Consider the following 27,810-nt stretch of genomic DNA (forward strand, 5'->3'; position numbering starts at 1 on the left):
ATAGAGTCCCTCAGGGCTCAGTCTTGGGAACACAGTGTGTGGCTGAGTATGGTCTTCACCCACTCTCAGCAGGAAGTGACTGATTATAGTATACACTAAATAACCTACATATGTAACTGTATTACTATAAGAACAAAGCTCTAAATTACATTTTGAATTTGATGTCTGTCAAGTAAAACACTAAATTACAAATAGAGTATGGACTTCACCGTCATAAACAAATTACAGGATAAGTAAGTGTGAATGTGCTTGATTATAATAACATATGAAGATATAATGGTCCTGCAATAACTCAAAATAAACAGTAAGCTCTGCTTGTTCAAGCATCTACTTATCTAAGAAGCTACAATCAAAGAATACACAATATATGTAGTTAGAATATGATAAATAAGCAATCACATGCACTTTTTTTATTTCACCTTGGAGAGACTCAGACAAAAACAGGAAGTAGCATTAGCAAGCTTTATTATATGGGTTATTTGGTGCTCAGACCCTGGCAGAAGACATCGGGATTATGGGCGTGCCATAATAGCTGTCTCCTCACAGGGCTTAGAGACTGGTGGTGGTAGATAGGAGGAAAAGGGTAGAGGAGACGATGAGGATGATGTAAGGGATGCAGAGGAGGAGGAGACGGGGAGGTGGTGGGTCGCAGCACAGACTGAAAGCGGCCAGGCCAACTGCATGAGGGTTTAAATGGGGCTGACTGGGCACTGATTGGGAGCAGAGGAGGTGCGCCGTACCACGGGGAGGAGTAACTCGGGCGCGTTGATGGAGGCGAGCAGGTGAGCCCTGGTGTAGTGGACGTAGATGGAGTGGAGTTTAAGTCTTCCAAGCTGAATTTACGCAGGTTTCATTTGTATGCTCACAAAAGGTATACACATGCATTGCATGTGCAACAGATATACACATATTATATAACATATCTATTAACCTGTACGGTTTGACACAGCCCTGAACATTGCACTCTCATCATATTAATTTAATAAATAAAGATTTTCTTGTCTTAGCATTGACATTGTCAGGCAGGCGTGTGCCTGTGTATGGATAAAAATCTACAATTTAACACACTAACTGGTATAATAATTTGTAAATGAAGATGGAATGTATTCCCTTCTTTGGTTTACCATTTTAACAATACTGTCAATGAAATTACCAGTGACATGCATTCAGGGGAGGCAGGGGAGGCAGGGCCTCACCTGTCAATCTTGGGAGGGGGGAATTATAAAAAATTATAAAATAATTAATATTTGTCATCTGGTATGTATTATAAACCCACTTTCCGTTGAATTCAATATCGAACAATATTTTGTCAAATAAGAATGTCAAAATGTTCAGATGTTTGCCGTTCAGATACAGGGAGGAGGCAGCACCTGCTCTGCCTCTGGAGCACACACACACTCCTCACACTGAGCTGGTGCAATGCAAAATGATGTGTCACTCTCTCTCCCTCTGTTTATAACCAATAAAACACCCTGACGATGTGCTCAGTGCTTCCATATTCTCAGTGATGTATGAAATGTATTTCTGAAGCGTGTTTTAGGCTCACAGATTCATTATAAAACCGCAGTAAAAGTTCACTCAGAGAGCCATCATTACATGTGCCTCATGGAAGAGCGTGCTTTTGAGCCTGGCCGTGTGTGGACAGGTTTCACTATCTTCTTCCTTATTATTTTGTATGTAGAATCTGGACAATATGGACAATTACATTTGCAAGTCAAAATGTTTCGCAAATCTGGATTTTCAATCAAAGCAAGAGATTATAACTAAAGGAAGACCTACACGGGAGTTGAACAAGTTGCTCTAAAAACACTAGGTGCCTTTACACTGCACTTAGCCTAGTGTTTAGCGACGTGCCCTGGAGTTTGAGAGAGCATGGGGTCGACTCCTGCATGCCCCGAAATGTATTTTGTGTTCAAACTTTTTAAACCTATAGATCGCTCCGTCTAATTTGTTTTGGGATGAGTTATGTCAGTCAGAGAAGAACAAGGAGGCAATGGTTCTTAACATTTTTGATAACATCAGTGATCAGATTAAAGTCAGGTTTGATCATTTTGGTGAGCTAGATTTTCTTGGTTTAGTGGATTGCACAACATTTTGTGAAATGTCCTAACATTTTGATGACACAAACTGCAGAGCCTGTCAAAATATGCAAGGTTTTTGACTTTGTGAGACTAAGAGCGGATCTAGTCTGACTGTATAGCACACAAACGGTGAGGAATGTCTCCTGCACATTTTCTCCTCTTTTTGGTCCAGAACAACTTGTTTAAGGTTCTCTTTTGGGTTCATTCGCATTTGTAAATCTGACTCTGAAAGAGTCGTGCCTCTCTAGCCCTGAACCTCACCGCATGTCACTGGAAATTACTGTATGCAAACGTGAACCATACACAGGTACACGCATGCTGCTCGCATGCTTGTACCTGAGAATTGTATTACAAAGCTGCCACATAAACAAACACACGGCCTGGCACCCGGCTGAGTGCCTTGATATGGACAATACAATCAATATACGGCACATGGACAATTTGGAAGTGAATTTATTTCATAAGTAATGTATTAGATCTGTGTCACAAGGAAGTATTCTGTTTTGTGTGTATTCTCTACAGTCTTGTAGCTGCAGCTATGGATATGAAATGGTTTGGGGGATTAAATGCCATTTAAAAAAATATAATGTATGATAATTGGAGGGAAAGTTCAAATAAATGAAACTAAACTAAACTACCTTAAACTAATGTGTACCTCATTATTCTACAGTTTGTTCATAGTAAACTGCAATAATTGATCTAAAACTAAGTGACTAAGTTATTGACTTCCTCTTAATAAAAGCAGAATTGATATGCCCCACTTTCATTTCACTGTAGCAAACAGCAGATTTTCATTTAGTTTTTAAAAAATGGCTACACAACATGCCTGAACCTTGTACATTTGACCCGGAGTAAAATAAATATTTGAATACATGCAAGTTAGTTCAGGGATGTGTGCAGGGATAGGGGGTAGGTGAAAACAGGAACACTGGTCATAGACATATCAGCATTTATGGGATTTTACATACATATTAATGTAACTATGTACATAGTATGAGAATATGCATATTATGTTAGTAGTATCAAAAATCACATGCTAATCAATACTAAAACTAGAATCAAAACTAGATATTCATTTGAGCAAGTACAAAAAAAGAGCTTGAGCTCCATCAGAAAAAGTATAAGACCACATAAAGAAAGAAAGAAACAGTTTTGTAAAAGGGTGTTTTTTTTAATTCATTTTTATATTTGTGATAGTGATAACTATTGACATAAGATTAAAACAACTGTAAGTAACAAGCATTCAAATACCCATTATATGTGATACTTAATACCCTCACTAAGCTTTTACTTTGACTGTACACAACCATACCCCTTTTTCCTCTCAAAAACCCAGCCCAGAAGGTGAAAACAACATCTCTGGGACTATGCGTGCGCGTTTCCCTGTCCCGACCAGGCCCTTGATTTAGGTTGCTGCCTGGTAGGGGGTACACTAATCTAGCACGCACTCCGGCACTACCTAGTTCCTTCCACCGACATCCACGCAGCGCTGCATGGGAAACCAGAGCTGCCCCGACCCTCCGGCACGCAAACATCCAAACGCACAAGCGGGCGTCTCCTCCGGGCTGCGCTCCTCTCTGATCTGGCCTCGGGACCGCTGAGGACAGATGGGCGAGCAGCGGGGAGTTCTGGGGCGGCTCTAGTGCAGGCAGAGGCACGCATGGGACGGACAGACAAACAAGGATCAGAGGCTAATGCTGCTGACCGGATTGGAAAGTGGCAGATCCCAGACAGACAAATACTCACGGAAAAGATCTCGCTCGCACATGAGGGCAGTGACAGAGGATCAAGATGCGCTTGTAAACATGGAAACACGGGACAGGACAGCATAGTTAAGTTTAGAGGCTGTAGATAGTTAGAGCAATCGAGCAATCAGTTTTCCGCAACATATTATATGTTTTACTGTGATGCTGAGATTTGATTTTCGATTGCTAACTTTAGTTTTGATTACCTTATTTCTTCTGCATGTCTGTAACAAAGATAATTTGCTCTTGGGGCTGAATAAAAGTAATACTGCTTCTGTGAGAATAGCATCATGGAATATGTGTTTTTATAGTGTGTTTTAATGGATTTGAAAGGAGATTAAATGCTTGTTTCTTCAGTCCCTTTGAAACAATAATGAGGTCCTGTGTTTCCCGTGTCTCCATACGATATCATTTGTTTTTTTGAAGCATTAAATATCACAAAAATAATTGTCTGTACTGCAATGGAAGCATTATTTGCAAAGTCTACTGCTAACAATACAATTTAATTTGTCTCACTATTGCCTCGTGCCTCACAATACTTTATGACTCCTGATACTCAGCACTTGATACGATACACGTCCTGGTCCGTGTTAAAACTTAACTCATTTTGTTTGTGCAGAATAACAAAATGAATCAGATTTTCCTGTTCATATCACCCTTAATATACAGGAAGAATACAAATGTCTTAAGTCTCATTTTTAGACCAGCAGATTCAGCCTTAACGCTGTAGTCAGAGTGTATAACGGCAATTTATAATGAAATGTTTTTTAAAAATCACGATACACCTCGAATATGCCAAGAAGTCTGACGATTTATTCATTGCTGTATGGATATTTTGAGTACAAAGGCTTTCAGTACTAAAAAAGAGCTTTCATACAGTGTCGTGAGTTCGAATCTGACAGTTTGCTGCATGTCCTCCCTTCTCTCTCATCCCATTTCACGCTCAACTGTCCTGTCTAATAAAGCCTACAAACCAAAAAATACTTAAAAATAAATAAAAATGAAGACATAAAGGGACGAGTGGAAATGACATTTTCAGATTATTATTATTTTTTGCTTAAACGTTTCATTAAATATAATCTTTCTCTTGTCCACAATAGATCAGAGTCAAGATACCACACACCTCCAACTCAAAACTGGGTTAAATGGTGCACCAATTAGTATAATGTAGGACAAAATTAGCACACACACATCTGCATTAGAATTCCCCTTTCTTTATTTGTCTCGTCATGTTTACAGCGTTTTAGCAGGAACAGGATGTCATTTTCTTCCAATCTTTTGTGACTTTGTGCGCAAGGCCGATTTATAACCATCAAAAATCAGACCGCTCCAAGCTTTTCCAAAACCAATTGAACTTGCGCTTTTATTTTGCGCTTTAATCCTTTCGAAACCGCGCTTAATATTTAACCTCATTAAAACACGCTCGGCATATTCTGTTCATATTTAAATCGCCCTTCATTACGCATCGGATCGCACTTCTCGTTAGATCGCTTACCTTTGAAGCGCATTTTAATTTTTCATTTACTTTAAGCTCATCCAGATAATCCACATCTTCAAAGCTGCGATATCTGAACGTTTACTACCCTTTAGGAATGCGCTGGTGGGAAATTTGATATGGTTCTTGTGTTTCCTCCTCCGCAGGCTGACTGAAGCGGTTGCCACGAAGAAGGAAGTGGAACAACAGTTTGAAGAGGAGAAGAAGCAACGTGCTAATCTCAGGTAAATCAAATGCTGAATGTAAATTGCCCAGAATCCACAAAAGTACGTTGTTTTTTTTTCTTTTTACGTACAACAAATATGACCTACATTCTAATTTGCTAATCTCACATTAGAGAACAAGCAAGAATTAGCTCCAAAATTAGCACACATGCTAACAAATTTGTAGATACAAAATGATTGAATCTAACGTTAGTCTTGACAATAATCCACTTAAAACAGTGTTGCCCACTCTGTTTTAAATTAACGTTACATTCAATAATTAATGATGTACAAATTTGTTAGCATGTGTGCTAATTTCGGTGCTAATTGTTAATGGTAATATGTTTTTTTAATGAGGCTTTGGTGTTACTCATTGGTCGAGTGGTCGCCCCGGATTGAAGGCTAACGCTAACTCGCTCATGTGCATTAGCGCTAACTCGTGGCACTTGCTAATGGAACGCAGACGTTACTGGTTAATCTTGACATTCCTAAAATGAAATCATGTTCAAACATTTTTAGCTTTTATGACCTATAGGTTTTATTGTCTCATGACCAACTGACCAAGACAAAAACGCATTTCTGGACATGAATAATCCAAGACCCATTCTCTTTCTTTATCAGAAAGATATGAGGAGCATTTTATTTTGATTGCGTTGTTATAATATCATACATACTTCTCATAGCCTTCGTACTTGACCTACTCAGCCACTAAAATGAGGTCAAAATGAGTCTGACCTTTTCCTCGGATCACTTAATTTTTATAACCAAATTTAAGAACATCCCTTGAAGGTGCTTTGGACATATTACATCTGTGCACAGGAACAGAACAAACCTGCACGCACAGTCTGACACAAACGAAGATTCACTGTGGATGATGTGGGCTTAATGTGGAACACAAATTCAGAAAGATGAAAAGGGTTTGCTGCACTCTGATTGGCCACTCGGTTTTAACCAGATGTACCACAGGAAAAGGCCAGGGCAGATGAGGAACAACTGTGTGGGATGATGCATGAGAGTCAACAGAGACAAAGACACAAAACTAAAGGGAATATATCAGGCATATTCATCACATGCTTGGATTCATCACATTTTGCACAAAAAAGTCAGTGAACATTATACTAAGGCTTTTTTTGGTCTGTAACTAGCTAATTTTTCTTTCTTTTTTACCCTTTAGACCTAAATATGCTCTAGAATTCACCAAATGTTTTGCTATGTTAACTTGAATAAGATTTTCATTGTATCTGTGACCAAATGATCTAAAAATGTAGTCTAAATAATAACAATAGGCTCAGTATTATTTTTTGCCAATGTCCATGTTCAAATTAGATATTTTTAAGATTGGAATGTTCAACCTTTTGAGGCTGAAGATAATTTTTTCAAATTAAAAGTCAAAATGACTCTTGTCTCTGGTTGTGTATCTGCTGCTTCTTTTGTTCACTGTGAAGACTGGCAGAGTCCTGGTGCAGTCCTGGTGCAGTCCTGGTTCTGTCCTGGTCCTGTCCTGGTGCAGTCCTGGTGCAGTCCTGGTTCTGTCCTGGTCCTGTCCTGGTACAGTGCTGGTTCTGTCCTGGTTCTGTCCTGGTTCTGTCCTGGTGCAGTCCTGGTAACAGTCCTGGTGCAGTCCTGGTAACAGTCCTGGTAACAGTCCTGGTGCAGTCCTGGTTCAGTTCTGGTGCAGTCCTGGTTCTGTCCTGGTTCAGTCCTGGTGCAGTCCTGGTAACAGTCCTGGTAACAGTCCTGGTAACAGTCCTGGTTCAGTTCTGGTGCAGTCCTGGTAACAGTCCTGGTTCAGTTCTGGTGCAGTCCTGGTAACAGTCCTGGTTCAGTTCTGGTGCAGTCCTGGTAACAGTCCTGGTTCAGTCCTGGTGCAGTCCTGGTAACAGTCCTGGTAACAGTCCTGGTAACAGTCCTGGTAACAGTCCTGGTTCAGTTCTGGTGCAGTCCTGGTAACAGTCCTGGTTCAGTTCTGGTGCAGTGGAGTATTGGTTATCGCTACCATACCCAGCACTCATTTTATTACTTAGACATATTATGCTTTTTGGGGTGCTTAGTATCAACTAACATACACGGATCTTGATTTTACATTTTGTGTACTGAAAACTGCAATATTGATCTTAAATGGCTTAATACTGTAATAGATCAGGTCCATTGACCGCACTGAGCAGCCCTGCTTTGTTCTATTTCACTGTAGCAAGGAGCAGATGCTTTTATTGTGGAATAAAATACCTATGTGACATTTTGATCAGCAACAGGAACGTGGGTGGAGAAACAGACATCTTACTCAAAGCTACATAAATCACGCTAAATCTATTTGAGTAACTTTAAAATGTGGGAACATCATTATAAGACGGTTAAAAACTCAAATACGTGAATCAGATGTGATTGGTTGCATCTGCCTGTCACTCACTCAGAAAATCATGGTGAGGACCAATAGAAGGAGTGGGAGGAAAAAAGTGGAGAAATATAAGAATGCATATTATTGCAGGTCATAATATCACCTTTGCTTTTATTGTAATGTTGTTCTAAGGTTTAGGGCAAATAACCTTGTATTATTGACTGTAGTATGTCTTCTTTTGTTCATTCGACCTTGGCCGACTGGAGTGGAGGTAACGGCAGCTGACGAGGCGAGGAGAACGAGCAGATTAGACAGCGGGGAGTGAGCGTTTTTCAAATGCTTCCACTGACATTGGAAAGTCGCTAAATGAGCGTTGCCCTTATTTTAGCAGCGCCACACAGTTTGCCCTCCCGCCCGACTGCGTCCTCCGGTTCTCCTGCTCGAGCCTTATCAGCCGCGACAGATCTGGCTCATATCTGCTCTTCCGTTTGGTGCTGTCGGACGCATGATTTATGTCACTTGACGTTATTAAGGCGCCTCTCGTGACAAGCAGCGCCCGCGTTCTCCTCTACTGCGCCATTCACACACACGTCTCTATTAGGAGCCAGACAGAGGCCCCACATGGCCCCTGTCATAGCACTGCAAACAGACAAACACAATATTGGCTTTGGATGAATAGAAGTCACTTAATATACTGTACTGCATGTGGAATTCAACTCCCTCAAAGGTCAACAACTACAATTTTAGTTTCAGTCATCTTAATGCAGCTATAACATTTACAATTTAGTCAAAATTAACTAGGGATTGGGCCATGTTTGCAGAGTTTATTGTTACAGTTGAATATAAATTAATAAATAAAAAAATACTAACAATATGGCAGCACAATTTGAGCGTATTTACCAACAGTATATTTTTCTTTCACCTTTAGAAGCAAAATTAGACATAATGATGTCTATTACCAAGCATGTAACTGATAGCTGTGATAATGAAGTGATTGTGTGAATAATATATAAGAATCATACGATGTGCTTTCAGCCAACTGTGCCTGTAAGTGCTCTCTGAATAACAGAATGTTCTATTCAGACATCTGCACTTTGTGGGCTGCATGTGAGAGTCGCGTTTGTGTGTGTGTGGCATTGTAGAAGCACAGTGGGCCCTCATGTTTGAGCATGATAACGCATCTGAAAAGCCCAGTTTACAAAATAATTATAGAGGTCATGTCTTTTAATCATCGCTCATAAATAGGCAAAGACGATGGCGAATGCAGTGCAGTTTCATGCCTAAAAACAACACATCACATTAATGACACTTTCTCTCAGCTCTGACCTACTTATACAGAATATTTTACTAACAGTAACTATGGTTTTAAATGCTATATTTGACTTACAGTGTGGTTCCGCTGTTACTGTTGTGAAGCACTATTCAAATGCAATGTTATTGATTTGAGATGTTGCTTGGTATTTTGACCTATGTATGTATTAGTAATGTAATCAGTAAGTATTATGTCCTATAGAAAGGCTGTTTTATGTTTTGTATTAAGGTCCTAGTGCATCTTAAACTGATCTATAAACAGGTTGTGGTTAGCGGCACTATACTAATTAGAGCTACTGTTGTGCATTATTGTGTTAATGTAATGATATCAGCTAATCTAATAAGAAGTTAATTTCACAAACAGACCTGGCTCAATCTTCTTATAAAGAATCTTTCCGAATACAGTTCATTACTTTAGTTCTATATTTTCCTTCTGCAATATTTATTCTTTCTCAAAGCTCTTTGAACCTGTTTATTAGGCCTTCCCCTGTGAGGTAATGGCAAAAGAACTGAGAGATTCAATTACATGAAAGCAGCGTCTGTAAATCAAGTCACCCGAGTGTGCACAATTAGATCTGTGCATAATTCTCAAAGTCACACTTGTCCCCTGAGGCTGGCAAAACACTTTTATTTTTTTTTACTTTTATTAGCAACGCAGTCAGTAGAGCCACTTTTTGAATCTGAAATATCTGAATCTGAATCTGAAGTATTTACTTTCTTAATTAACGAAACTAAGTAAAGGATGTTTAAATTGAGGTGGGTAAACCCTCAACAAGAACCAAAACTCCCACAAAATGTAATGTTAAAGGTTGAATGGACAATTTTTTTGACCCAAATCTGAGTCTTATTTCCTCGTGGCGTGGGCTGCCGATTAGTCCTGCCACGTATCAATCATAAAACGCACCTACCGCTCACCTGCAGCCGCGTGTGGCTCGTCCCCACGGTTCCGCGTGTCTAAGCGCATTGATCTATCATAATATAGTTCCCTCAGTGTACGGGACAAAATTAGGATGGAGAAAGACTGTTCGAGCTGACTCATAAGAGACGGAAATCTACGGGAGACGAGAGATGCGATGCGCTCCGTTGCGCTAATAAACAAACGCACGTGTGTTGTATCAGTCCACACGGGGATGTGCGCATGCGCACTTCCGCCTGCGTTCTCAAATCACCGAAAAATTGTCCATTGCGCCTTTAACTATTTATTAACATTCATTTTAAAAAATATATTCAACCACTCTGGCTAGTTATAGTAGGCTGTAGAGTCAGGTTTCTAATTTAGTTTTGGCTTTTTCAAGTTTGAATTTTAAGATTTTTTTGGCATTCGGGTCATCTTTTCAAGTTTAAGTCCAAATGTTTTTTCTTTGTTGTCACGGAAGGCATTGGACTCGGTCTGGACCTGGTTTGGACTGTCTGGACCGACAGACTGGAAAAACAAATCTGAAACCTGAAAATAAAATAGTTGTCAATAAATGTCAACTTTAGGTAATAAATTCTTTAATTTTCACAGTAAACATTTTTTTTTTTTAATTTAAAAAAAAAAAACAATTTTCACATTTTTGTTATTCAGTTTCAAAGATGATGTTCTTATTTTGACCTCCACTGGTCTTAAAAGATGAATATTGCAATAAAACAACAAGTTCAACTATTTTTAGTTCATTTAAATACTCAAATAAATGAACCCACCAAATTCAAAGTTCTCTTTTGTGTTATTTTGGCAGATTCAAGCATCAGCAGCAACTGAAGGTGGTGCAAAGAAGTCTGTGGTTGCTGCGTTCCTTTGGCCGTGACCTTACAGATGTACGGGGTTTCCTGATCACGCTGGCAGGAGCGTGGCAAACCTTCAGCCGTCAGCTCCAGCAGCAGAGCGCTCAGGTGTTGTCAGGTAATTCTCACCCAAATATGCCCCACGTAAAGACACACAAGGGATATTTATAACCAAATAGTTGTGCCTTATGAAGAGAGTGTGCCGATTGAAACATCAGGTGTGGTTGTTGTGCCTCTTTTAGCGATGAGGTGGTGCTAAACAAATAAGAATGCTAATCTTTATAGTCTTTATAATTGTTATGTTATTTTAGCAGCAACTGTGACTTTTTAAAGTACTGCTAATCACGATATACTGCACAGTACATACTGTAAAGTTAACTGCACAATAGCGCTGAAGCCAACAGGCAAACTAAACATGCAAAGTTTACCATGCCATAGACTTTAATTAACTTTTTAGTTTCAAGTTATTAGGGTGTGGTATTTTGCCGAGCTCCTGTGTTAAACTATAATCATAAAAACTAACATCAGCCTCACAAGTGAACCAAATACAGCTAGCATACAGCTAAACCACCAGGCCTAGTTTCAGGAGCTAAGACTTGGCTTAGACCTAAATTAATTTATGTTTACAATGATTTCATCTAAATTTTTCAATTTGAGTGTGTTAAAGCTGGGGTACCTGATTTTCACACCGTAAAACCAGGTTTTGAAATCTGTTTTTTCCCCCCCCAGAAGTCAAAGTTAAACTGGGGTGGACCACCCAAGCACAGCCAGTCAGAGTGCTGCTTTCAGCTGTTATTTTGAGGTGGTTAAAACATTAAATACTTTATTATTAAATGCAGACAGGACACAGCAGTCTTAATTTAGTCACAGTGCTAAGTGCTGCAGTTGCAATGCACTGTTGGAGGGAAAATGTACTTGTTTACAAAAGAAGTCCCCCAGCTTTAAGGGGAGAATATTCATACTTCATCCCGATACCAATATTCAGGCATTACTATGGCAATCCATATGAAATGTGTTAGTTAAGGTTAAGTATCAGGCACATTGATATTGCAATTTTGCACATCTTTAAAACAACATTCATAATATGTCCGCACTGCTGCACCTCTGTGTTGTTACATTTCACTTTACAGGCTACCCTTTTTGAGGTTTACCTTGTGTGATGAAATACATATTATTGAGCTGGCATGAAGGTTATTTTGAGTTTTGGGTTGTTGTTTTTTAATTTTAAACACATTTCCATTTTCAATTTTATTATTATTTCTAATCTACCAGTTAAGAATTTTGTCAACCAAGCTATTTTAATTTGGCAATGATTTGACTATGTTGGCAATACCAAACCAAATTGAATCCATAATAACCTAAAAACAGTATTTGTTTTGCTAAATGCTAAATCTACAGGACTCTATGTCTGTCCTTCTCCTCTCTTCTCCCCTTTCAGAACAATCACAGTCACGGGAAGCAGGTTATGTGCCTTCTACTGATCATATTTCAAGGCAAATATCATTGACGCACGTTTAAAAATGTATTTATTAATGAATTAAGACTCGCTCTTTGATTAAGAATGCAGCCGGGCGTATTTTTTTGTATTTTTGTTGTTCTTTTAATAATAATCAAAAACCTTTCAATCTCCTCTGATGTGAGCTTTGGCTCCATGTTTCCCTCGCTCAGGCTCATCACAAGCCTCTGAGAGGTAAAGGCACACACACACCTAACTCTGCTATGTTGTTGCATTAATTACGATTGTTTTCTATCAAAAACTACTTAAATAACATTCTGTTGAGGGGTTTACAATGATTATTCCATGAATCAATAATTGCATACGTTCATTTGTCTTCATTCTCAAAATTCCCTCAATCTCTTCAATTCTCTGTGGTGCCCATGCGCTCACGATAAGGCACCCCAGGGTGCCGCGGCACTCCATTTGGGAAAGCCTGCTGTAGCAAGCCCACCTATTCACTGACATGTTTTCTCTCATCCACAGTTCCTTTATCTTGGCTCATAATTAATTCACTGATTGAGTTTTACACTTTAATTTATTACTTAAGTTAAAAAAGATCACAACCCATTTATAACCTCAGATAAACCTCTCGTAAAACGAATCTTGGAAAGAGGGTGCGTCTCTTTGCGTATGTGTGAGTACTATGAGTGATATGTCTGTTAAAACAAAACAGCCGTCCAACTGGCCTGCAATCCAAAGCCACAGAGAAGAGGAGCGGGCGAGTGCGGGCCATGTGTGCACGTTTGAAGGAGCGGCGTAACCTCCCGATCACCTCATGGGCGGGGCACATGGGCGGGGCCTCTCCCTCCTCAGCACGTTCCACACAGCTGGAGAGAGAGCGAGAGAGAGCGAGAAGAAGAAAAGTTGAAGAGCTGCCGTGTCAGTGTGTTTCTTTGGTGACGTGAGCATGAGAAGCAGCTGCCGCACAGACCCACAGATGTAGTCCAATCCACACCCAGGAATGCAAGGGTGGGAAGTAGTCATGAGTTACATGCACATTCAGGATTACGTTGTACTTCTTATAGTAGTTTAAGCACAACAACAACATTTTCACAAGTAATAATATGTTGAAGTAGCAGTACTCCTCTGTTATTGGAAGTAATGCTTGACTCATCCCACTTAAAAAAAAATGCTACTCGTTCCCAAATGTTTATTTGTTGTAATTTTGAAGTACTATTATTTGTTCACAATTTAGTTTTGACTTTCTGTTTTCAACTATATACCGTAGTATTTCATCTAATAGAGCTCCCTCATCTAGTTTGTTGAGGGCTCCATTACGCCAGGGAAGAAACTGTGTTTATGAATAGCCTGAACTGTAGCTTTTGGAGTTTATCCTCTGCCGTTATAACAATACATCTTAAAAACTAATCAGATTAAACTTTAGCAACCCTCACGTGGTCCGAACGTGCTTTTAAAGAGTTTAGATCGCGTAGATTCTGCCCTAAATCTGCTAAATCTGATTCACTTTACACCTTCTAATATAATCAAGTGTCTCTGGAGATGTTTGTGAGCAGTCCACTTTATCATAAAACCCTGTACATGTAACGTTTACTGATAATGATAATTAAAATGATTGATCAAATAGTGAAAACATGTTGTACTCTTACTAATGTGAAGCTGTTGTACATAACAGAGGCTAATCCACTCCCATAATCATTGTTTTAAATGTGTTTTCTGATTTTATTCAACAGTGATCATCCTCCATTTGGATTATTCTTTGTCAGACCTTGATAACTGCGACTGTAGCATCAGAAATGACTGTTGTGTCTGAAAACAGTTGCTGCACAGGAAGTTCACGGCCTTCACGTGGCACGGTTTCCCCATAATCGACTCTGGTGACAGCATGTTGTGTCTTGGTTCCAAGCTGTTGCTTTGTCTCTTTCTGTGACACACTTTTCAATGCACAGTGACAAGTGTTGAAGTGCGGTGATTGAAAATGAATTGCTGTCTGCGTTTGTCTCCTTTTGTGTCCGTTCAGAACTGTCCAAGATGTAGCCAAAGCTGTTAAAGTGAAGGAGAATAAGAATAGAGAATAACATAGTGAATACATTTGACTGTTGATACTAACCATTTATGTAGTTTGTTTGTATTACACACTAACCACAGGCAGGTCAGGAAGGGTAACCAATTAATACATTTTTGAACCACCTCCACAGCTGTTTGTTGCTTTGTGGGGAACCTATGCAAAATGTTTTAAGGGGGCCGTCTAGTTTACCAAAATTAGGAGATTAATTTACTTATTCCATCAATATTCCCTGAATTATGTGACCGGCAATGCATCTCTAAACATAATTTATCATTTTATTTAAGTGGCTTTTACTTTTATTTAAGTGGATTTACTTTTATTTAAGTGGCTTTTACTTTTCCAATACTATGGTGAACATCCAGGGACGGGACATTGAGAGAGTGGACTCATACAAGTACCTGGGTGTTCATCTGAACCACAAACTGGACTGGACTCATAACACAGACGCACTGTACAGGAAGAGCCAGAGTCGGCTCTACCTCCTGAGGAGACTCAGGTCTTTTGGAGTAACAGGGCCACTCCTGAAGACCTTCTACGACTCTGTGGTGGCATCAGCCCTCCTGTACGGTGTGGCCTGCTGGAGCAGCAGCATCACAGAGAGGGAGAGGAAGAGGCTGGACAGAGTCATCAAGAAGTCCAGCTCCGTCCTGGGCTGTGCTCTGGACTCGGTGCAGGAGGTGGGGGACAGAAGGGTCCTGGCTAGATTCACATCTATGCTGGACCATGAGTGTCACCCCCTGCTGGACACTCTGTCCGCTCTGGAGAGCAGCTTCAGTGAGAGACTGATCCACCCTCGCTGTGTGAAGGAAAGGTTTCGCAGGTCTTTCCTTCTTGCTGCTGTCAGACTTTATAACAAAAACTGTTAGTACTGAACACTCGCAATACTGACCTAACCTAATACTGATGTGCAATTCTGTCATATGTGCAATTGCTGTTGGAATTCATGTGCAATTCATGTGCAATTACTGTGAAATTCATGCGCAATCTATGTGCTGTCGTGACACATATTCATGTACAATTACTGTCGTGATCACATGCAATGGTATTTATGTATTTATTTATTTATTTATTTGTCTATGGGAGTTTTTTATTTATTTATAGGAGATCTTCTACTGAAAGTGTTTTCAGACTTCCTATAAGTGATCTGTTCTTCTGTATCTACCTCTGTATCTACCTGCGTTGCACCAATGAAATTTCCCCATGTGGGACAATAAAGGAATATCTTATCTTATCTTATTTAATCATTTACATACATTCAGCTTTTGAGCGCCCCCTGCTGTCTTGTTATGCCCATCATTCCAGGATGGCTCAATGACACATTATTTTACTATACTGTAATAACCTCATTGCTTTAGGGCTGTGGGCACACTGTGTCCAAGAAAAAACAGAAAAAAAAACCACATACTAGGACAACGATATCATGACTAATCCTTTTGGTAAACGAAAACATCCGGAAGTTTGCTTTTGTCAAATCTCCTATTACCGTAAGCATTACCTGATCATGTGCAGACACTTTACCACCTGTCTGCCTCTACCTGATATGGGCGTTCTCCTGCAATTACGCCTCAAAATCTCTGGATCTGTCTTGTGGTTAGCACCCAGGAACAAAGAGAACACATCCATGAAACTGGCGCATGACTAATCCGAGAGGGTGAAGTAGTATTTACCGTTAAAATTACTAATAAATGCTTGGGCGTATTGGCCAAGGTGAAAATCTCCATGGAAATTTGAAAGCCGCACTTAAAAAAACAAATTGACAAACAACACAAAGTACATAAAACAGTATAGCGCATCAGTAAAAAACGATGGACGCATTTGTGACCGACCTACGAACCGTATCCTTCTGCCAACACCTCAGGCCATTCTTTCAAAATAACAGCGTTTCATACCTGGAAATTTGCTGACGTGAATTTCAGTGTTAAAACATCAGGACTATAAAAAAACAGCCAAGTGTGCTGTCTTCGCATGAGTCTGGCTGTGGGTACGTCTTCGTATGGTCATGCAGTACGCCATGGTAAATATTTACAGGGGAATATGTACAGTGAGGGTTTTGTGGTGCTGAAGATGTGGAGTACACTTAAAGCGCTTCAATATGCACGCTTAACCGCAGTCTAACCTGTGTGTTATTAAATGTTATTTTTATCTTTTGGCTGCTTATGATTTGGTCAGGGGTTGCCACGGTGAAAGAGTTGTATAATGTTTTAAAAGATATTGATGTCTATGGAGTTTGGCACAATTTACGAGAAATACATTTTTCTAACCCCATAATTAATTCAACAAAATAAAGGTGTTTTCATGTATTTAGATTTTTTTGTCAAATAATAATTTCTGTGACTTTGTCATTTGTTGATGTAATGGAATTCCTAGTGTGATGTCATGAAGTAAAATAGCACTTTATATTTGCTAAACGGGGATACATGTTTAATAAACATAGTACTTTCCCTATATAAGTGAAACTTGCATGGTGACAAGGTCAAGTATACATTTAGATTCAGTTTTTCTAGATTGTAACGTCTGCCTGCCCGGCAGGACTACAGATGGAAATTAAGATCTTTTGCTACAACCTAGTAGAGGGCATTGTTCCTTTTTTGTTCAATGTTGTACACTGCCGCTGTACTTAGTTCTAGTATAGTATGTAAAAAACATTCAATACTATCAAAGCAACGGTCCAAAGTTATTCTTCACTTTCCTAACACATTCTCAGCATCCTAATTCTTCACAGCGATGAGTTTAAAAAGTACTTTTCACCACATCAGACCAGAGTGTAGTTTTCCCATGGTAGAGCTAAAAAACATCCTGGTTATTGGATGATAAACTGCTTTATATTTGGTGCAGACAGCACACAGCAGTCTCTATTTGACCCCAAGAGCTGCTTTCTACAAAATATTGCACATTGGGGCTTTTAATGGCCCTAGATATATAGATGTCAGGATTGCGTTTTTTTAAAGGCGTTATTTTCCATATATATCCAGAACTGTCCTATGCAACGGTTTAGTCTGCCAGACAAAAGCGTTACACATATGAATTATGCATGCATTTAGACTGAGCATCGTCAAATTATTTATTACGGGCTGTAAATCAAAGCCACCATTTTGCACCTCTGTGGCAGAATAGGTCATTCAAGCAACTTTTACTGTCATAGTCATAAGCTTTTCCCCTCAGGACTCTATACGGCTTCTACTTACAATGCAGATCATTTGCATTGTGCAGCTGGGAGCACATGTCTAACCAGTTGCCACCGGAGTTCCTTATGTCTGCGTGACTTGGGAGCAGCCGACATTTTCACAGAAGCATGGGCCAACAACGCTAGCCTGCCTTCGCTCTGCTTTCACCGTAAATCCTTTCAGCTCGCTTGAGTATTTGCACAACTATTTCTGTTGAGCCTGGTTTGCCCGCCATTATTTGTGTGTGTGTGTGTGTGTGTGTGTGTGTGTGTTGCCCTACCCTCAAAGACCTTGTCATGTCACAGTGACCAGAAAGCAATTATTGGTATATTGCCACTTTGAGCTCAACCTCCTCCTCTCCCTTCTTCCTGGAGGGAGGGAGAAAGAGAAAAACACAGACAGAAAGTTAGCGCTGGGGGAGAGGGCTGGAGGAAGTGGAAGAACAAAAAACAAAAAATGAGCGATAGAGCAAGAGAGAATTGAATGTTAAGAGCCAGAGAAACAAAGAATAACCCAGAGGAAAACAAGAGGGCAGAATGTCAGGCTGACATTGCTGAATCAGGATGAGAGCCCTCCAAAAGGCTGAGCCGGAGTGCTCCTGCCCCGCACTCAAGGACCCTGTCTCACTCAAAATACACAGACTCAATACCCAAGAGTAAGTCTATCTCAACAAAGCTAGGGCCAATAAAGGAGCTGATTAGAATGAGGTCACGTGTTTTCTTAAAGTCCTTGTACCTGAGTTTTCAAAACGTGAAAAACAGAACTAGGTCATTTTAAAGTCTTTTCAGCAGTCCTCATGCATTACTTACCCAACGCATTCTTTGTATCCTAATTATTCACTACAATTAGTTTTGTCGTCACAGTAAAGCTAACAACAACTAGCATTCTAACAGCACTCTTCCTGCTTTGCGGAGAATGAAACGTTCTATAAGTGGACGCTGACCTCGAACAATTGACACTATATTTGTACTGAGGCAAAATATGTTTTTACTTTATTACATGTAAAGAATAGAGTGCAGTCCCTTTAATCCATTTACGACTGATTACATTTTCCATTTTATTATTCCAATTATTCCAATTCTGGCATTGGGACGTTGTCCAATGATACACATTAACAACATTATTACAGCCCTCTAATGTATGCAAACTCAAAAGAGATGGAACAATAAATTATAATTTTGTTGCAATAGAAATAAAGAATTGTTTGTGGTAAATGTACATGTCTGACCATTGGGGATTGCCATTATACATCCTGATTACCACCAAAAACACAAAAAGCTGCTTATCCATGATGTTATCTTCTATATCACTGTTGTTTTCACTCATAACAAAGTACAATACTATAGTAGTTGTTTAAACATAGAACTTAATCCACCAGGGCCTATACTTTTTCTCTAAAAAAGTACAACCATAAAGGATAATCAACATCACATTTAGACATTTTTCAGGTTAGTTTGCATGCACGCTTGCTTCAAATTTCCACTGGGGTTTTGTAAATATAGACAGAAAAAACAAACCACACCTTTTATTAGTTTTCCTGCTATTATGATAATGCCTGTTTTATGTTGGGTTCAACCTATTTGCAGTTAGCAAAACCTTTTCTTTTTAAAATATTTGCAACAACAGATGTTGCGTTATGAAAACACAATCCTATTGAGCACTCGTTTCCATAAAAGTTGCTGTTTTCAAAACCTTTCAACGCATTATCTTTATTGTCAATATGGAAACAGCTTTGCACCTAATATTTGCTTTTTATAACAGCTGTTTCTGACATTCTCTGTGTCTCTGTATTCCAGCTGTCAGCAAGAAAATGAACAGACTGTGAATAGAACAGTAGCAGACACTTTGTATTGACTTGTTAACAACACATCGTTCTGGCGTTCAATTTCAAACTTTTCCCAAGCCACTGTGTCGGACATGTTTACCTTTCTTCTATTTGTTGTCACTCCTTTTGAATTCATCAAGAGTAGAATTTCTTTTTTTTCTCCTCAATGTGCTACTTTGCCTGCCGTACCTGTCTGTCAGTGCCTTCTCCGTCTTCACTCTTTTGTGTAAATCTTACTACATTACGGGCCGCGGGTGACAAGCTTGGAAAAGTGCCAAATCTGGAGTGCTTTTGTCGACTTTTTTGCTGTCAAATCAGATTTTTTTTCTCTCTGTGTGTCTTTGTGAACAGGGATACGGGACAGTTTTGCACATTCTGCCGGAGAACTGCAGAAAATGGCATTGGAAAAAGAGCGGCTTACTTTGCAGCTGATGTAAGTGCACACAAAACTGGAATCATCACAGGTGCGTTGTGGTATGCGGGTAATGCTATGTGAGGAGCAGGTCAGAGCAAGGCTACGGGGCTCAATTGGCTCTCTGTGTAATTGCCCAAAACCAATAGAAATCTGCCGCACGGCCTCCAATCCCCGCCCAGACCAGGAAATGTTCACGTTCCACATACCAGGCAGGCTAAGCTTCAAAAACACTGGGGTTTAACGTGCACAGAGGTCTAGTCAGGTTTTTTGGGGTGTGTCAAAATAAAGTGGTGCAGGTTGAAGAAATAAGTTGCTGAGAAAGTAACATTTGCACAAGTACTGATGAGGTAAGCAGAAAGGCAATGTAAGCAAAGACAGAATTTTGAATTGAATTTACAATTTCTCTGCGTACATTTAGAACATGAAGCTCGCGCTCAGATAATCCAAATACTTAAACGAAACACACTTCATCAAAGTTGCATTTTGATTGATTCCCACATGTTTGACTAATCTTATCTTGTCCTGCAACTGAGACTCAGAAAATTCCTCTTTTGACCTACTCCTTATCCCCGCCCACATCCCTCTACTTAGTTGTGAGTATTTAAACAAAACCAAAATAAAAACACCACAATTAAAATGCGCTGCTTGTTACCGTGAAACATCACAATGAAGATCAGTCTATCAGTTCTCCGGTTTTAAACAGGAAGTCAATGGACCAACTACTATTATTAAGCTGCTTTAGATGAACAAAATATAAATTGGTGATCTGCTTGCTGGAGTTTAAAATTAAGAATTAGTAAAGAGAATACTTGCAATACTTGAATTTGAGGAATTTCAAACCTGTTATTGAGAAAATTGTCACAGTTGAACCTATATCCTGATGATTTTACCTCCAGTGTGCTACAAAAGACATAACTGTATTCATGAAGTGAAATACCATGTGTGAGTAAAAGTGTACAATTAAAGTCATATGTCACATGCCTGAGTTACCTAAACCGCTTGGATAATGGTCACTCACTGATATTATAAACTGAATGACCCTTCTCCAAATGTGGTATTATTTTCTACTCCTAGCAGATATCATTTCTAAATCCTCTGTCTCTTTGTCATTCAAGGGTTGTTTACATGTTTTATACACTGATAGATGGGTTGTATTCATTGTTTTTACTAAAGGTAAACTAGTATGTGTGTAATGTGATAGAAGGCCATGGCGGCTCGTCTTATTGGACTACTTGACCTGACATCTCATCTGCCTCATTTAACTCATCATTCTCACTGACTTAAGTGAATACTTCTGCAAAACTAACTGCATTGCATTTCATTTCTTCTTTTGATCTGTCGTAGAAAAGGTTCCAAAGATAGTCATCTGGACACAGTGTTCAGGTGAACTTTTGAAACCTTTTCTACCATGGCCAATCCTGGACGATTGTGGGATTGATGGTAGAAGGGCTTGAAGGTGCAGACTGGCAGGCTCATTTCCTTCAGTCCTCTGCTGAATACATAGACTTTAAACTGCTCACTTCACAATCCTTGACCTCTGCAGACAATTGTGGTAAGCCTGGTGAGCCAGCCCCTCCTACTGTATTTCCTGATCCAATCACAGCCATTTGTTTGTATCCACATATAATTCTGAACAAAATCTATAACCTGTCGTACTTCAGAGTTAAGTGCTGTTTTTCTGTCCTCTATGTTATTTTGTTCCCTTCATTTTTCTCGTAAGCCGCCATGGTTGTTTTGACAAGAACAGGCCATCTGTTTCGCTGATTGGCTGATCCGTCAATCACACCCATTAGAACGGGAGAAAAGACCCAGTTCCTGACCATATGTCTTTCTAAAGTATTGGAAAAGCGTGTTGTTCAAGATCTTAAGACGGGTCCCCGCAGCACCCACAGCTCCTGACAGGACAGAGAACAAATGGGTACAATAAAGTATATCTTAATCTTAATTTATCCTGCACAACGTTAGACTTAAGAAACATTTATTACATAATTGTGAGCATTTTTGCTATTTTTGGCGCCAATTGCTAGATCAGTAAACTAAACATTGCTATACGTAATAATGTTTTCTAACAAGGCGTGGGTGTTACTCACGTGTGGTCGAGTGTTTTTTAGTCGCCAAAACAGCCCCGGTTTTTCATAGTTTGTGGTGTTTGAGGGCTAAGGCTAACTTCTTTTGAAAATGCCTCACGAGCCAACGTACATAACGGTCTTTAGAATGCAGACAATCTGATTCCAAACACTGGAGGGGTCTATTAGAGCAAATTAAGTAATATTTTGATCATTACTAAAGCTTTACCTTTAGTTGTTGAATGTAGTGTGTGCTTGGAGCTTGTTTGTGTGTGGAATGGTCATGTTTATCCCAGGACTTAGACGGGCGGATATCCTGGATGCTTGCCGTCTCACGCGACCCTGAGCCAGACATGTGGACATATGGTAGGAGGAGAAAGGCTCTTTCGGCCAACGTTGCATGATAAGACGTGTGTGCGAGAGGAGGAGGCCACGTCAAGAGGAGCTTTATTGGATGATGTGGCATGTGTGAGACGGCCTGTGTCCAGAGCGGGGATGCAGAGGCATGCTTTAATCTCTGCAACTACTGTTCATCTGTGCAAGCACATTATTGAGGTATTTCAAGTGCAATCTTCAGATACTATTTTTGCCCGGGCCTTGCTCTGTGCTCTGAGATCCAGACCAAAGCCCAGATAACAGGAAAGATTTGATTGGTTAAACCTCATTTACTATAAAGTCGATGCTGTTTGCTCTCTTTATTTTAAATCCCTGGGTATTCAGGGTTTTGATTTTATAGTTTTTTTTTCTCCATGTTTTTTTTTAATTCACTTTTGACATAATCTATATTCTGCACTATTTGCTAAAGTAAAGAGTATTTTAAGAGTCATTGTTAATGGTCTATAGTGGCATGATATGCTCCAGTCACAGCCTTGAAATGGAGGAAGATAAAGAATAATACATTACATCTGAAAGTAATTGAAAATATACATGCTGCCCTGTTATTAAATTACAGTTTAAATATTTGAACAAACAACCTCCATGAAGTAGCACATGTACAGTATTCCTTTAGTTTGACCTTCATGTATCCATGCACATTTTATCTGACTGAACATCCAAGAAGGGCAAAAAACAATATACATTTTCCATCCAGCAGCAGTCTAAGCAGGGACCCCCAGACCAGACTTCTCTCTCCCCAGACATTTCCTCCAACTCCTCCGGGGGGGGGGGGGATCCCAAGGCGTTTCCAGGCCAGCCAAAACAGATACTGTGTTCTGGGTTTTCTTCTCGGTGGGACATGCCCAAAACACTTCTCTGGGGAGGCACCAGTTCATCCGGAACGCCTGAGCCACCTCAGCTGGCTCCTCTCAAAGTGGAGGAGCAGCGGCTCTACTCCAAGCTCCTCCCGTATGACCGAGCTCCTCACCCTATCTCTAAGGGAGCGCCCAGCCACACTGTAGAGGAAACTCATTTCGACCCGTTGTATCCACGATCTTGTCTTTTCGGTCATTACCCAAAGCTCATGACCATAGGTGAGGGTAGGAACGTAGATTGATGGAGCCATCAGGACAACATTGTCTGCAAACAGCAGAGACGAGAGCCTGTGGTCCCAAAAACGGACACCCTCCGACCCCTGACTGCGCCTAGAAATTCTGTCCATAAAACCTATGAACAGAACCGGTGACAAAGGGCAGCCCTGGCGGAATCCAACATGCACTGGGAACAGGTCTGACTTACTGCCAGCAATGCAAACACAGCTCCTACTCCGGTCATACTAGTCCCTGGAGCAAAGGGCCCTGGACCCTATACAGAGCACCCTCAAAGGACAAAGCACATATGGACTGGTTGGGCAACCTCCCATGAACCCTCGAGCACCAGATGGAGAGTATAGAGCTGGTCCAGTGTTCCACGACCGGGACGAAAACCACTCTGCTCCTCCTGAATCCGAGGTTCGACTATCGGTCGGATTCTCCTCTCCAGTAACCTGGAATAGACCTTACTGGGGAGGCTGAGGAGTGTGATAAAAATGCTGTATTAGTATCAAGTATCAGCAGAGCTCCCCAAACCTTTGATTCACTTTGAGAACAAAAAGTCACAGTTTGTTTACACATATGATCCATTGCTATGACAGCTGCTTGAACTTTGACCTCCTCATCTATCAAACATCAGTCCTTTGCACCTGTTGTGTATGTGCGGCGCCAGCCCGTTTCCATAGAAATCCTGGTACACATATACACATAATTCAGAGGTAGGCCGAGGACAAGGCAGCTGTGGAATCTCCGCGATCCCGACTGGAAATCTGATCGGAAATTCAGACACTTTCAAACGGCGTGTTTACTCATAAATATTTAACATACTCTTGTGGTTGAACGTTTTATCAGCTGTCCTTCCAAGAAATGCTGTTTTATATCCACACTTTGCACTCATTGCATGACATAAACTTCTGCAGGCCTTCATTTTGACATTGTTTTACTTTTGCTGTGCGATAAGAAAATGCTTCTACAAGTATTAGCAATGATTTGAACTGACAATAAAAATTAAATTTTCCGATTTGTAATTTCCCTATCTCATAACCTTATTCACTGCTGCTTGGATAAGCGTTGGTTGTTGTTAAAGCACCCATTATGTAAAAAATATATTGTATTATTACTTGCCATTGTGTTTTCACACAAAATAAGTCTAAAAAAGTCTATTTAAATTATATTCATGAAATGTTATATACAGTTTTTGGACTAATAACCACATTATGGACATAAATTAAATAGGTGTAATCCCTCATTCGTCCAGGAGTATTCCATCCATCCATCCATCCATCCATTTTCTGCCGCTTTATCCAGGGCCGGGTCGCGGGGGCAGCAGTCTGAGCAGGGACTCCCAGACTTCCTTCTCCCCAGACACTCCCTCTAACTCCTCCGGGGGGATCCCGAGGCGTTCCCAGGCCAGCCGAGAGACATAGTCTCTCCAGTGTGTCCTGGGTCTTCCCCGGGGCCTCTTCCCGGTGGGACATGCCTGAAACACCTCCCGAGGGAGGCGCCCAGGAGGCATCCGGAACAGATGCCCAAGCCACCTCAGCTGGCTCCTCTCGACGTGGAGGAGCAGCGGCTCTACTCCGAGCTCCTCACCCTATCTCTAAGGGAGCGCCCAGCCACACGGCGGAGGAAACTCATTTCGACCGCTTGTATCCGCGATCTTGTTCTTTCGGTAATTACCCAAAGCTCATGACCATAGGTGAGGGTAGGAACGTAGACCGATCGGTAAATTGAGAGCTTTGCCTTTCGGCTCAGCTCCCTCTTCACCACAACGGTCCGATGCAGCGACTGCATCACTGCAGCCGCTGCACCGATCCGCCTGTCGATCTCACGCTCCATCCTTCCCTCACTCGTGAACAAGACCCCGAGATACTTGAACTCCTCCACTTGGGGCAAGGACTCCCTACCCACCTGAAGAGGGCAAGCCACCTTTTTCCGGTCGAGAACCATGGCCTCGGATTTGGAGGTGCTGATTCTCATCCCAGCCGCTTCACACTCGGCTGCAAACCGTCCCAGTGCATGTTGCAGGTCCGGGTTTGATGGAGCCATCAGGACAACATCGTCTGCAAACAGCAGAGATGGAATCCTGTGGTCCCCAAACCGGACACCCTCCGACCCCTGACTGCGCCTAGAAATTCTGTCCATAAAAATTATGAACTGAACCGGTGACAAAGGGCAGCCCTGGCGGAGTCCAACATGCACTGGAAACAGGTCTGACTTACTGCCGGCAATGCAAACACAGCTCCTGCTCCGGTCATACAGGGACCGGACAGCCCTGAGCAAAGGGCCCCGGACCCCGTACTCCCGGAGCACCCCCCTAAGGACACCCCGAGGGATACGGTCGAAAGCCTTCTCCAGATCCACAAAGCACATGTGGACTGGTTGGGCAAACTCCCATGAACCCTCGAGCACCCGATGGAGGGTATAGTTCTGGTCCAGTGTTCCACGACCGGGACGAAAACCACTCTGCTCCTCCTGAATCTGAGGTTCGACTATCGGTCGGATTCTCCTCTCCAGTACCTTGGAATAGACCTTACCCGGGAGGCTGAGGAGTGTGATCCCTCTGTAGTTGGAACACACCCTCCGGTCCCCCTTCTTGAACAGAGGGACCACCACCCCGGTCTGCCAGTCCAGAGGCACGGTCCCCGACCGCCACACGATGTTGCAGAGACGTGTCAACCAAGACAGTCCTACAACATCCAGATACTTTAGGTACTCAGGGCGGATCTCGTCCACCCCCGGAGCCCTCCCACCGTGGAGCTTGCGAACAACCTCAGTGACTTCAGCTTGGGTGATGGATGACCCAGCCTCTGAGTCCCTGGTCTCTACTTCCTCTTCGGAAGACGTGACTGAGGGATTAAGGAGATCCTCAACGTATTCCTTCCACCATCCGACGACATCCCCAGTCGAGGTCAGCAGGCCTCCACCCGCACCGTAAACGGTGTTGGTGAGGCACTACTTCCCCCTCCTGAGGCGTCGGACGGTTTGCCAGAATTTCTTTGGTGCCGACCGATAGTCCTCCTCCATGGCCTCCCCGAACTCCTCCCAGGCCCGGGTTTTTGCCTCTGCGACAGCACGAGCCGCGGCTCGCTTGGCCTGCCGATACCCGTCGATGACCTCCGGAGACCCACAAGCCAGAGTGGCCTGATAGGCCACCTTCTTCAGTCTGACGGCATCCCTTACTTCCGGTGTCCACCACCGGGTTCGGGGGTTGCCACGACAGGTACCGGAGACCTTGCGACCACAGCTCCGAGCAGCCGCATCAACAATGGAGGCGGAGAACATGGTCCACTCGGACTCAATGTCCCCAACCTCCCCCGGGACATGGGAGCTCTCCCGGAGGTGGCCTGCCAAGTCTGTCCGGCTTCCTCCTCCGCCAGCGGATCCAACTCACCACCAGGTGGTGATCGGTTGACAACTCTGCCCCTCTCTTCACCAAGTGTCCAAGACACACGGCCGGAGGTTAGATGACACGACAACAAAGTCAATCATTGACCTCCGGCCTAGGGTGTCCTGGTGCCATGTGCACTGATGGACACCCTTGTGCTTGAACATGGTGTTCGTTATGGACAATCCGTGGCTAGCACATAAATCCAATAACTGAACACCGCTCGGGTTCAGATTGGGGAAGCCGTTCTTCCCGATCACCCCTCCCCAGGTGTCACTGTCATTGCCCACGTGGGCGTTGAAGTCCCCCAGTAGAACAACGGAGTCCCCGGTCGGTGCACTGTCCAGTACTCCTCCCAAGGACTCCAAGAAGGCCGGGTACTCTGCACAGCTGTTCGGCCCGTAGGCCGCCACAACAGTGAGAGACCTGTCCCCCACCCGAAGGCGGAGGGATGCGACCCTCTCGTTCACTGGGGTGAACTCCAACACGTGGCATGTGAGCTGTGGGGCTATAAGCAAACCCACACCAGCCCGCCGCCTCTCCCCGCGGGCAACACCAGAGAAGTGGAGGGTCCAGCCCCTCTCGAGGAGATGGGTTCCAGAGCCCAAACTGTGCGTGGAGGTGAGGCCGACTATATCTAGTCGGTATCGCTCAACCTCCCGCACAAGCTCAGGCTCTTTCTCCCCCAGCGAGGTGACATTCCATGTCCCCAGAGTTAGTCTCTGTGTCTGGAGATCTGGTCGCCGAGGACCTGTTTGCCTTGGCCGACAACATAGCTCCCGGGATCATTCAGGCACTCAAACCCCTCCACCACGTTAAGGTGTCGGTTCAAGGAGAGGAGTATTCCATTGTAGAAAAAGATTTGTTGTAGCCAGACACTGTGTTTAGATGACTACAACTGAATCTTTTTCTACAATATGCACACAAGTTATATGAACTTTGAAAGTCTATGGCCAAAATGTATGAGAAATGTACATCCTGAACCGCAGCAGACTTTGAAGTGTTAAGCTCCATTTCCTAGCTCTCAG

The 27,810-nt window shown here is 42.0% G+C and overlaps 1 protein-coding gene across 1 annotated transcript in view; it reads left to right on the forward strand.

Annotated features, from left to right (window-relative positions):
- lekr1 (Leucine-, glutamate- and lysine-rich protein 1) overlaps positions 1-27,810 on the forward strand; it is a 150,129-nt gene that overhangs the window by 60,558 nt on the left and 61,761 nt on the right. Inside the window, exons 6-8 of the mRNA XM_072459552.1 lie at positions 5,468-5,545; positions 10,889-11,052; positions 19,799-19,880. Coding sequence (XP_072315653.1) covers positions 5,468-5,545; positions 10,889-11,052; positions 19,799-19,880 — 324 coding nt within the window. The remainder of the gene's footprint in view (positions 1-5,467; positions 5,546-10,888; positions 11,053-19,798; positions 19,881-27,810) is intronic.

This window comes from Eucyclogobius newberryi, unplaced genomic scaffold, assembly GCF_026437365.1.
Source record: "Eucyclogobius newberryi isolate DKJ021-1_F unplaced genomic scaffold, fEucNew1.0.hap1 SCAF_10, whole genome shotgun sequence".
NCBI lineage: Eukaryota > Metazoa > Chordata > Actinopteri > Gobiiformes > Gobiidae > Eucyclogobius > Eucyclogobius newberryi.